Here is a 10,311-nt window from a genome sequence, read left to right as displayed (position 1 = left end):
ATAGTTCTCGAGACTTCACCTGTTTTACCGTTCCTAATCGTCCGCTTTACCGATACTGTGCCATGCCTTTTGGTTTATGTAACGCCCCTCAAGCACTCTGTCGCCTAATGGATCGCGTTATCCCTCCTCAATTAAAAAACCAAGTTTTTGTATATTTAGATGATCTTTTAATTGTGTCAGTAGATTTCAACATACACATGTCCGTTTTATCCGAAGTTGCTTATCACTTAAGGAAAGCTGGTTTAACAATAAATATAGAAAAAAGTAAATTTTGTATAAAAGAGGTAAAATATCTTGGATATATCGTTGGAGATGGAACACTCAAAACTGATCCTGATAAAATTTCAGCTGTAACAAACTACCCCGTACCGACGAATGTAAAACTATTACGACGTTTCTTAGGAATGGCAGGTTGGTACCGCCGTTTTATTGACAACTTTGCCGCGATAACAAGCCCATTAACCAATTTATTAAAGAAAGGTAAAAATTTTTCTTGGAATGAGGAATGCTATGTTCTGCTCCAGTTCTAGCCAGCCCAAATTACGAGAAACCCTTTACAATTCAATGTGACGCCAGTAAGCTCGGTGTTGGTGCAGTATTGTCACAAAACAATGACGAAGATGTCGAGGTACCAATTGCTTACTTTTCTCAGAAATTAAGTAAGGCTCAAAGTAACTACAGCGTCACCGAACTAGAGTGCCTTGCTGCTATCCTTAGTTTAAAAGAGTTTAGAGCTTATGTGGAGGGGCAAGACTTCACTATCGTAACCGATCACGCCAGTTTACAATGGCTTATGCGTCAAACCGATTTATCGAGCAGACTAGCTCGGTGGTCACTTAAACTACAAGGATATAGGTTTAAAATCGAACACCGAAAAGGTTCACTAAATATTGTGCCAGACAGTCTGTCCCGTCAGAATTTTGAGGAAATTAATGAGTTAGAAGTCCATCCGCTTTTTGATCTGAATTCGTCCGATTTTTTAGCTGATGAATATAAAAATTTAATAAATAATATTCGAAATAATGAAAGCCGCTTACCCGATCTTCAAATCATTGATGGTCATGTTTACAAACGAACCGAACATCCAGATGGAAACCCAGCACGTGAAGAATTCAATTGGAAGTTGTGGATACCAAAAACGTTAGTTCGACAAGCAATAGAACATGCCCATTGCCCGCCAAATAAATGTCATGGAGGCATTGCAAAAACTTTAGAGCGATTACGGTTGAACCTTTATTGGCTTAATATGACTGTGGACGTAAAAGAATTTGTTGGTCAATGCGACATTTGTCAACAAAGCAAAGCGCCGAATGTTACTTTACGACCACCGATGTCTGTTCACTATACTGTCCAACGCCCGTTTCAAAAGTTATATATTGATTTACTTGGTCCATATCCCAGATCTAGGCAAGGAAATACAGGAATTTTGATTGTCCTTGATGATCTCACAAAATTTCCCTTATTGAAGGCTATTAGGAATTTTAATACTTCAATTATCTGGATCTCCGGAGATTATTCTAAGTGACAACGGCAAACAATTTAAACCCTCCCAATTTAACAATCTACTTGCCGAACGTGGTATTAGACATATTTACACGGCCTTGTACAGTCCACAAGCAAATGCCAGCGAGCGAGTCAATCAATCCATTATTGCAGGTATACGGTCATATTTAAAAGACGATCATACTCACTGGGACAAAAACTTACCCGAAATAACAGAATCCCTGAGGAGTTCTATTCACCAGGCAATCGGATGTGTTATAAATTATAGTTATATGTATATAACTTATATGTAAGTTGTTATGCAACACTGCTTACACCTTATTACTTAGGTAACACTGGCAAATTATGCAACTCTGTATAGAAATGAAAGGATTAAATAAAGCAGTGCAGTTTTAGATGGAAGCGCGTCGGTCTCACTTATTTTCAATTCGGTCTCACTTATTTCAATTCGGTTTCATTTATTTCAATTGGCGACGAGGAAAAAACTGTGTATGAGTAATGTCGAACGACAGTGAAGTTTTAAAAAAACTCTTAAGCGAACAGAAAGAGTTCGCGAAAAATTTGCTTGAACAGCAAAATAAGTGGATGAAGGCGCTGCTTGAAAAGCAAGCAGATGGTACAACTTCTACCATAGTGCCTTCATTCCCGAAGTTTGCCAAAGACCAGCAGACATGGGAGTCATATTTGGAACAACTCAACCAGCATTTCAGTGCATACGGTGTCAATTGTGCGGAAAAGAAAAAATCCTTCTTCTTGTCGTGGATTGGTGCAGAAGTCTTTGAACTTCTAAAAAATCTTTTTGGAAGTACTAAATTGCAAGAACAAACATTCAAAGAATTAACGGAAAAGTTAACAGAACATTTCCAGTCAAGGCGACACATCATCGCAGCACGTTACGATTTTTTTAAACGGGACATGAAGCCGCACCAATCTTACAGAGAGTATGTAGCCGAACTTCGTGGTCTTGCAAGAGAGTGTCAGTTCGTGTGCTCCGCAATTAACTGCTCTCACACAAACATCGATGAGATGATCCGCGACCAGCTCATCACGCATACACCACACGACGCTGTCCGCTCCGCTTGGCTTCAAAAATTACAACCTACCCTTGCCGACGTCATGCTCATAGCTGAGTCGTTTGAAGCAACAACAAAAACAGTACAAGCAATCAAAGAAGAAGTGAGTGAAAAAGAAATTCCAGTTAACGCTGTGAATGTTCAAAAAACAAACGCAAATTGCATTACCGGGAATTTGTCAAAATTTAAATCTTGCTCGGGTTGTGGCAGTTCTCATTCGCGACAAAGCTGCAAATTCAGAAACGCAATATGTAACAAATGTGGTAAAAAAGGCCATATAGTGCAAGTGTGTATGAGTAAACAAAGCAAAAACTTCCACGAGAACAAAAATAAAAACAAAAAAGCAAATCAACATATTCACAATATCGATACAGTGCACAGTGTAACAGGAGTTGTAGAAGCAGAAAATAATAAAAACTACATTAGTTTGCAAATTTTCGGAAAAATTAATAGGTCTATGAATAAGTTCGTGCGGTTTTTTTTTCGAAATTTGAATTTCGGATCATTCCCATGGCTTTTAAACGTTTGGAAATGGTTGATTGATCAACTCCCAAAGTTTTTGCAACCTCTTCTTGCGTTTGAGCCGGATCTTGATCGAGCAATTCCTCCAATTCGGTATCCATGAACTTTGGCGGCGCGGCCAAAATCACCACTTTTAAAGCGTGCAAACCACTTCTGGCACGTTCGCTCAGCTAGAGCATGCTCACCATAAACTTCCACCAAGATACGATGACTTTCGGCTGCTTTTTTCTTCATATTAAAGAATTCCCCGCAAAAACACATTATTTGGCACGAAATTCGACATTTTCAAGTGTGGTAAAAATATTGTTGTTTACGCTTCAAATAAAAAACTTATACTGACGTTTGTGCCTTACGACAGTAGCTCTCCAATGAATGTTTGGAAATGTGGATCGATGGAATAATAATCAAGTTACGCCATCTGTTGTAAAACCGCACGAACTTATCCATAGACCTATTATAAAATTTCAAATGGATTCAGGTGCTACAATTTCGGTGATGAACTTAAATACATATAAACAAATAAATAGCCCAAAACTTCGCGCAACTAAAAGAATTTTATACGGGTTCGGTGAAAAGCATATTCCAGTGCTGGGTGAACTGTGTGCAACTGTGAAATGTGGTAGCAAAATAAAACAAGTCGATATTGTGGTAGCTAACGTTGAGAGTGGTGACAATCTTTTTGGTGTGGATTTGTTCAAACAATTTGGGTTTGAAATAAAGCAAATTTCAAAAATCACCCAGAAAGAAGTGAAACAAGTGGACGCGCTTTGTGAGAAGTATAGTGAGGTGTTTACTCCAGCACTTGGCACAATAAAAAATTTCAAAGCTACCGTGCAGTTAAAAGCAAACGCAACGCCTAAGTTTTTCAAAAGCCGGAAAATGCCATTTTCGCAAATGTCTGCGTTCAAAAAAGAAGCAGAAAGACTTACAAACGCCGGAATTTGGAAACCAATCAGGTTTTCGCAATGGGCATCGCCTATAGTACTTGTACCTAAACCTGTAGTGCGATTCACTAACTCTTATCGATTCGAAAATTGTTATTTTTCTCTTCAGTATTTGTCGATTGCACTGTCGATTGTGCTATTCACTAACTTATGTTAACTAACACTGAACAGCTGTTTTCTTCTATTTATTCAAACTGATAGAGAGTGGCATCTTTGTCAAATTAAATGTCAGAATGAGCGAATAACATGAAGAAGAGAAACAAAAAAACATAGACGCCAAACTATTAAATGCAGTGAGTGTTTTTTACCAAAAATATATGTACAAAGTAAGTACAATAAAATAACTGCTTATTTCAATTTATTGTTTTATTAATAATTTTTGTATATTGCTTTAGAATGACATCGACAGCTACCAAAAGAAGCCGTGCCACATCCGAGCAGCTAAATCACCTGCTTGACTACCTAATGGAAGTCCCGGGTCTAGCAGGATCTAGGTTCCACAGCCTCCATGGTAAGTTTGAGTGCGATAAAAAGTGGAGCGAGCTTGCAACAAAATTAAATAGTCTGGGTGGAGCGGTGAAGACGGTGAATCAATGGCAAACGGTAAGAAAATATTGTGTTATTACTTAAAAGTAGAGAGTTGTTAATAATTTCCCTAAAAAGGTATGGCGGGACTTAAAAAGCCGCACCAGCATTAAAGCACGGAATAGGCGAAGGCAACAAGCTTTAACGGGAAACAGGCCTATCAGTGAGGAGCCCCTAACGGAATTCGAGAGGCGGGTGTCTGCTCTCATAGGGGAGGAGTATATGAAGGGCCACGATTCAACCCCTGAAAATATTCCACTGGAGGAGGTAAATTGTATGAAGTGTATGTTTTAAAGTGTAACTTACTGGTGTGTAAATTTTTAGGTAATCCAAATGGGTGTCGAAGTGGAAGATGAAAGGGTGATTTTGGAAGCCCCGTCGCCTTTACGGACGCCACTGGCAGAGAATTTCACGCTGAGGTCAGGTAATTCCCATATCTCAGACAGGAGAACACCACGGGCGAGCTTGAAACGAAAGCGCATGGAAGAAGACGGTAATGCTCGGAAGAAATTTTTGGAGATAGCCGAAAAACAGGCAGATGCACTAAAGGTAATGTCTTTTGAACTTAATGTAAAATAATTTTATTATGTTTGTCCATTGCTGATTGTTTTTTAATAGATGCTAGCCCAGTCGAGTATAGAAACAGTAGAAGTCGCGAAACAACAAGCAGATGCTTTAAAGGTAATTTATTTTCAACACATAAAAGTGGCATTTTATTAATTGTTCTTGCTATTTTTTAATAGATCTTAGCCGAAAGCAGCTCTGCAATTGCTCAGGCTAATAAAATGATGGCGGAGGCAATAGCCGTATTGGGGAATGGATTAAGCGCTACCGTAGAAGCATTCAACAATCTAACGAATGCAATCTACCGTATGTAGATTAGAAACCAATTCCGCAGTTCCTTTTTATGTGCATATATACATAATGTTTATTTTAGTACCTGAAGTTTCTTTTTATTTGAATTTTATAAGTAAACATGCTGTGGTAATGTTAAGTAACATTAATTAAATGAATTAGAATGTATTGTTTTCGTTTTTACAAATAGACTGACCTTTGAATTTATAAACCATGTGTACATACGCTTATGCATACCTATATACATATATAGATTTATGTGCCTGTAACCTAAAACTGTATGTAAACTGAAGTTAAAGACTGAATTTTTATTTATTTATTTTTTATTGAATCTGCATGTAATTTTGTTCAATAAAACGTTTTAACAATAAATATAAAAATGTTTTAACTTTTTATACCCGAGTGTTCACATAGATATGTATGCGGAATGATTATGAGTGAAAATATATTAGTATTTAAGTAAAAAAATTAGCAATCAGTCGGTCTTGGATGCGCTTTGCTGTTGAGGATGGTGCATCTTGGTTTACAAAAACGTCGTTTGTTCTGGGCTCTGTGAACTCATTTTCGGTCTGGTATATTCCTTCTCTTAAACGAATATTATGTAAAACTGAGCACGCGTTAACTACTTGTCCAGTAAATCCTGGATCGTACAAGAGTGTCCTTTGTTGAGACAAGCACCGCCACGTTGCCTTAAGAACACCAAAAAGTCTCTCAACTGGGTTACGAGCTTTGCACAATGCCTCATTGTACAAGAATTTCGGAGTACCTTCCGGTTGGTTTGTTAGAGGAGTCATCAGCCCAGGCTCCAAAGGGTACCCGGAATCACCTGCAGAGAATTTTTGATTTTTAATTCCCTTATTTTTATTTAAATATATTTATTAATAGATTAAAAAGCCTACCAATCAAAAACAAGTTATGGTTTCCAATTTCAAAATTCCGTTGCATAACCATTCGCACCGCAGAGGAACTCCAAATGTATGAATCGTGCCGTGCTCCCGGAAATTTGGCATTTACGTTCAAAATTTTAAGTGTAGGATCACATATCTGTAAAACATTAAAAGGGAATCTTGATTCTTGAATACTTTACAAATTATGTTGTTACCATTTGGACATTAAGCGAATGGTAGCCGTGGTGGTTGACATACGCTTCTTCATGACGTTTCGGGGCCAAAATTGACACGTGCGTGCAATCTATAGCTCCAATGGTACCTCCCACAAACGGGGAGGTTGCTGAAGCAAAAATTTCTTTTGCCGCTTGCCGCTCCACTTGGGTCATGGGAAATCTCACCTTTGCGCAAAACATGGAGCTGTTGATTGCAGCTGTTACCCGATGAATGCTACGGCTAACGGACGACTGGCTCATAGATATTCCCCATTGCTCACCTACGGGTCGTTGATAACACCCGGTTGCAAAAAATCGCAGTGCAGCTAGAACCTAGTTGTATAAAGGCAGAATTTAGAACTGAATTAGCTTGAATGTTACCAAATTTACCTGTTTTTCAGTCGAAATCGCTGTTACTCTGGAACCTCTCAGATGGCTGTCAAGCTGCGAAACTACGTCCTCAGTCAAGTCTGGAGTTAAACGGAATAACTTCTGGAACTCCCCTGCATCCAAATCGAAAGGATTGTCCACATGCCGGAGCAAACTTCGATCAACTATTTGAGGGCTCACTTCCTCCTCTCCACGCGATAAATCGTAAGCCAAATACTCAAACGCCATACTCACGCTTTTTAAATAAGTTTTTTTTCATCTAATTTCACAGTTTTGATTAAAATCACTAATTCTTCTTTATCGTTTGATTTAACAACACCAAAATTATTGTCGTTTAGTTCGCGATAATCGACAGGTTAACCAAACAGCTGATTTTGTCTTGTCGATTTTCGTAATGAAATGGGTTACTGAATAGCAAAATCGTAAAAATTGTGGTTAAGGAAAGATAACAAAGCGAATATCGATAAAATGTGTTAGTGAATCGCACCACTGATGGGTCAGTACGTATATGCGGTGATTTTAAACAAGCTGTCAACGCGCAAATAGATATAGAGCAATATCCATCGCCTACACGTGAAAGTCTATTTCACGCAATTCGCTGCGGTCAAAACTTTTCTAAGATTGATCTTAAGGACGCGTATCTGCAGATGGAGCTAGACGATGATTCAAAAGCAATCATGGTAGTCAACACGCCGTTGGGGCTATATCAGTATCAACGTCTTCCGTATGGAATAGCCAGCGCGCCAGCAATTTTTCAAAGGTATCTCGAGCAACTTATACAAGGCATCGAAGGGTGTGGCAATTATCTTGATGACATCATCATCACAGCGCCAACATTCGATGAGCACATGCAACGCGTCGAAAACATTCTCCAAGTTCTTCAAAGCAACGGTATTAAATTCAAACAGCAAAAGTGTTTTTTTCTCCAGGAAAAGATCGAGTATCTGGGTCGACAAATCAGCGCAGGTGGAATTTTGCCAGACGAATCCGGCCTGGTAGCGGTAAGAGATCTTAAGCCACTAAAAAACATCAAGCAGGTCGAAGCATTCATGGGTAAGGTTAACTATTACCATAATTTTATACCAAACTTCTCCCAGATATCTGCCCCTATCAATATGCTACGCCGAAAAAACGTCCCATTTACGTGGGGTCCAAAACAACAACAAGCGTTCACATCACTTAAGGAGCATATTCTTAACGCCACGCAACTTGCGCACTACGACGAGCAATTACCTCTAGTGCTTGCCACTGATGCTTCATCTTATGGCATTGGTGCAGTGCTTTCGCACACCTATCCTGATGGCAGTGAGCGGCCAATCGCTTTTGCATCAAAGACGCTTGACAAACATCAAGTTCGATACAGCCAAATAGAAAAAGAAGGCTTATCTATCATTTTTGGGGTTAAACGGTTTCACCAATATCTTTATGGTAGACCATTCACGTTAATAACTGACCACAAACCGCTGGTTAGCATATTTAACCCAAGCAGCCAATTACCAACAATGACGTCACATCGGTTGCAACGCTGGGCCATAACGCTCATGTCATATAAGTACGATGTCAAATATCGCAAAACTACTGAAAATGGAAATGCAGACGCGCTATCACGACTACCGCTAGGGCCTGATGGAGAATTCGACAAACAAGAAGCCTGTTTAAACGTTAAAACAATTAATACGCCGATAGATCCAGACGTTATTTTAAAGCACGCCGGGAAAGATGCCATTCTACGCCGAGCTACAGCCTTTGTCAAAAATGGGTGGCCAGAAAAGCTACCTCCTCAAGACTCTGATCTTCGTTCATTTTTCAATAGGAAAAATTCTTTGACAATAATTAACAATCTTCTATGTTTTCAAGCGGAACATACCCGTGTAGTTATTCCAGCATCTTCGAAACAACAAGTTCTTCAATTACTTCATGATGGTCACTGGGGTACATCCAGGATGAAACAATTAGCCAGACAACACGTATGGTGGGTGGACATCGACAACGATATTGCCAAGCTCGCTGCAAAGTGCGACATATGCAAAGCTGTAAACCCTGCTCCAGCACGAGAATACGAAGGTTGGCCTGAACCACACCATCCATGGGAAAGGGTCCACGTCGACTTTGCAGGCCCGTTTTTCGGTTCTATGTGACTCATTTGTGTGGATGCATTCTCGCAATTTCCATTCATTGCTCAACTGACGACTACAACTACAGCTGATACAATTTCTGCGCTAGCTGCAATTTTCGCTATCGAAGGAATTCCAAACACTCTCGTAAGTGACAACGGTCCACAGCTCACATCAGAGGAGTTTAAGACTTTCTGCGCTCATCTGGGTATTAAGCACTTAACTAGCGCACCGTTCCATCCGGCATCTAACGGTCTTGCTGAAAGATTTGTTAGGACGTTCAAATCCGCCGTGAAGAAAAACGTTGACGACGGACTACAGCTAAGAGCAGCTGTAACAAAGTACCTATCGACATATCGTTCCATGCCTAACGCTGAGGGAAAATCGCCTGCCGAAATTCTACATGGCAGACCGGTACGAACTTTGTTAAGCCAGATTTTCGAAACATCGACGGTAAAAACAAAAGATGGAGCACGCAAAAGCAAGTTCTGCATAAACGAACCGATCTTCGCTCGAAACTACGCTAAAGGGGAAAAGTGGTTACAAGGCATAATTACAAGGCAACTCGGAAAAATGCTCTACGTCGTGAAGACTTCCTACGGGTACTTGAAACGACATGTAAACCAACTTAAATCCAGCGTTAGCACCAACGTAAGTTCTCAAGAAGAATCAGATTTGGTAACTTGGGTTCCGAAAGCAGACGACTCTACATCGACACCTGAAGAACCGAACGGGCAGCCTATGGAAGATAGCTCATCACAAGGTGATCTCCAACTTCGCAGAAGTGCACGTACTCGACAGAATATTAATCGCTATGAAGCGAAAGATTTTCGTAAATAATCGTAAAATGTTGCTTTGTATTATTTTGTATACCAATGAATTTTTGTATTGTATACAGTTATATTAAGTTATCTTTTATGTACTCATTTTCTTTCAGGGTGAAGTAGTGTTATAAATTATAGTTATATGTATATAACTTATATGTAAGTTGTTATGCAACACTGCTTACACCTTATTACTTAGGTAACACTGGCAAATTATGCAACTCTGTATAGAAATGAAAGGATTAAATAAAGCAGTGCAGTTTTAGATGGAAGCGCGTCGGTCTCACTTATTTTCAATTCGGTCTCACTTATTTCAATTCGGTTTCATTTATTTCAGGATGCACCCCTTATTTTGCTCTTTTTGGTCAACAAATGCTAGCACACGCAAGCGAATATGTG

General features: G+C 39.4%; 2 protein-coding genes across 2 annotated transcripts; one reads left to right on the top strand and one right to left on the bottom strand.

Moving 5' to 3' along the window:
* Positions 1-6,368: 6,368 nt before the first annotated feature.
* On the bottom strand, positions 6,369-7,422 carry LOC129250381 (putative nuclease HARBI1). Its single transcript, XM_054890012.1, has 4 exons — positions 6,975-7,422; positions 6,585-6,917; positions 6,440-6,526; positions 6,369-6,377 (listed from the first exon to the last, which is right to left on the bottom strand). The coding sequence occupies exons 1-4, from the start codon at positions 7,200-7,202 to the stop codon at positions 6,369-6,371; spliced, it is 657 nt and encodes a 218-aa protein (XP_054745987.1). The 5' UTR covers positions 7,203-7,422.
* A 229-nt stretch (positions 7,423-7,651) lies between these two features.
* LOC129250380 (uncharacterized protein K02A2.6-like) lies at positions 7,652-9,928 on the top strand. The gene is made up of 2 exons (XM_054890011.1): positions 7,652-9,038; positions 9,177-9,928. Exons 1-2 carry the CDS (start codon positions 7,652-7,654, stop codon positions 9,926-9,928), a joined length of 2,139 nt encoding a protein of 712 aa, XP_054745986.1.
* The last annotated feature ends 383 nt before the right edge of the window (positions 9,929-10,311 follow it).

This window comes from Anastrepha obliqua, chromosome 6, assembly GCF_027943255.1.
Source record: "Anastrepha obliqua isolate idAnaObli1 chromosome 6, idAnaObli1_1.0, whole genome shotgun sequence".
NCBI lineage: Eukaryota > Metazoa > Arthropoda > Insecta > Diptera > Tephritidae > Anastrepha > Anastrepha obliqua.
This window is presented reverse-complemented; position numbering and strand designations above follow the sequence as displayed.

Excerpts from the sequence above, each read along its gene's own strand:
- LOC129250381 (XM_054890012.1), bottom strand. The coding sequence starts at position 7,202 with ATGGCGTTTGAGTATTTGGCTTACGATTTATCGCGTGGAGAGGAGGAA. Across the intron at positions 6,918-6,974 it reads CGATTTCGACTGAAAAACAG|GTTCTAGCTGCACTGCGATT; the intron begins GTAAATTTGGTA and ends TTATACAACTAG. Across the intron at positions 6,527-6,584 it reads ATTCGCTTAATGTCCAAATG|ATATGTGATCCTACACTTAA; the intron begins GTAACAACATAA and ends AATGTTTTACAG.
- LOC129250380 (XM_054890011.1), top strand. The coding sequence starts at position 7,652 with ATGGTAGTCAACACGCCGTTGGGGCTATATCAGTATCAACGTCTTCCG. Across the intron at positions 9,039-9,176 it reads TCCAGCACGAGAATACGAAG|CTGATACAATTTCTGCGCTA; the intron begins GTTGGCCTGAAC and ends CTACAACTACAG.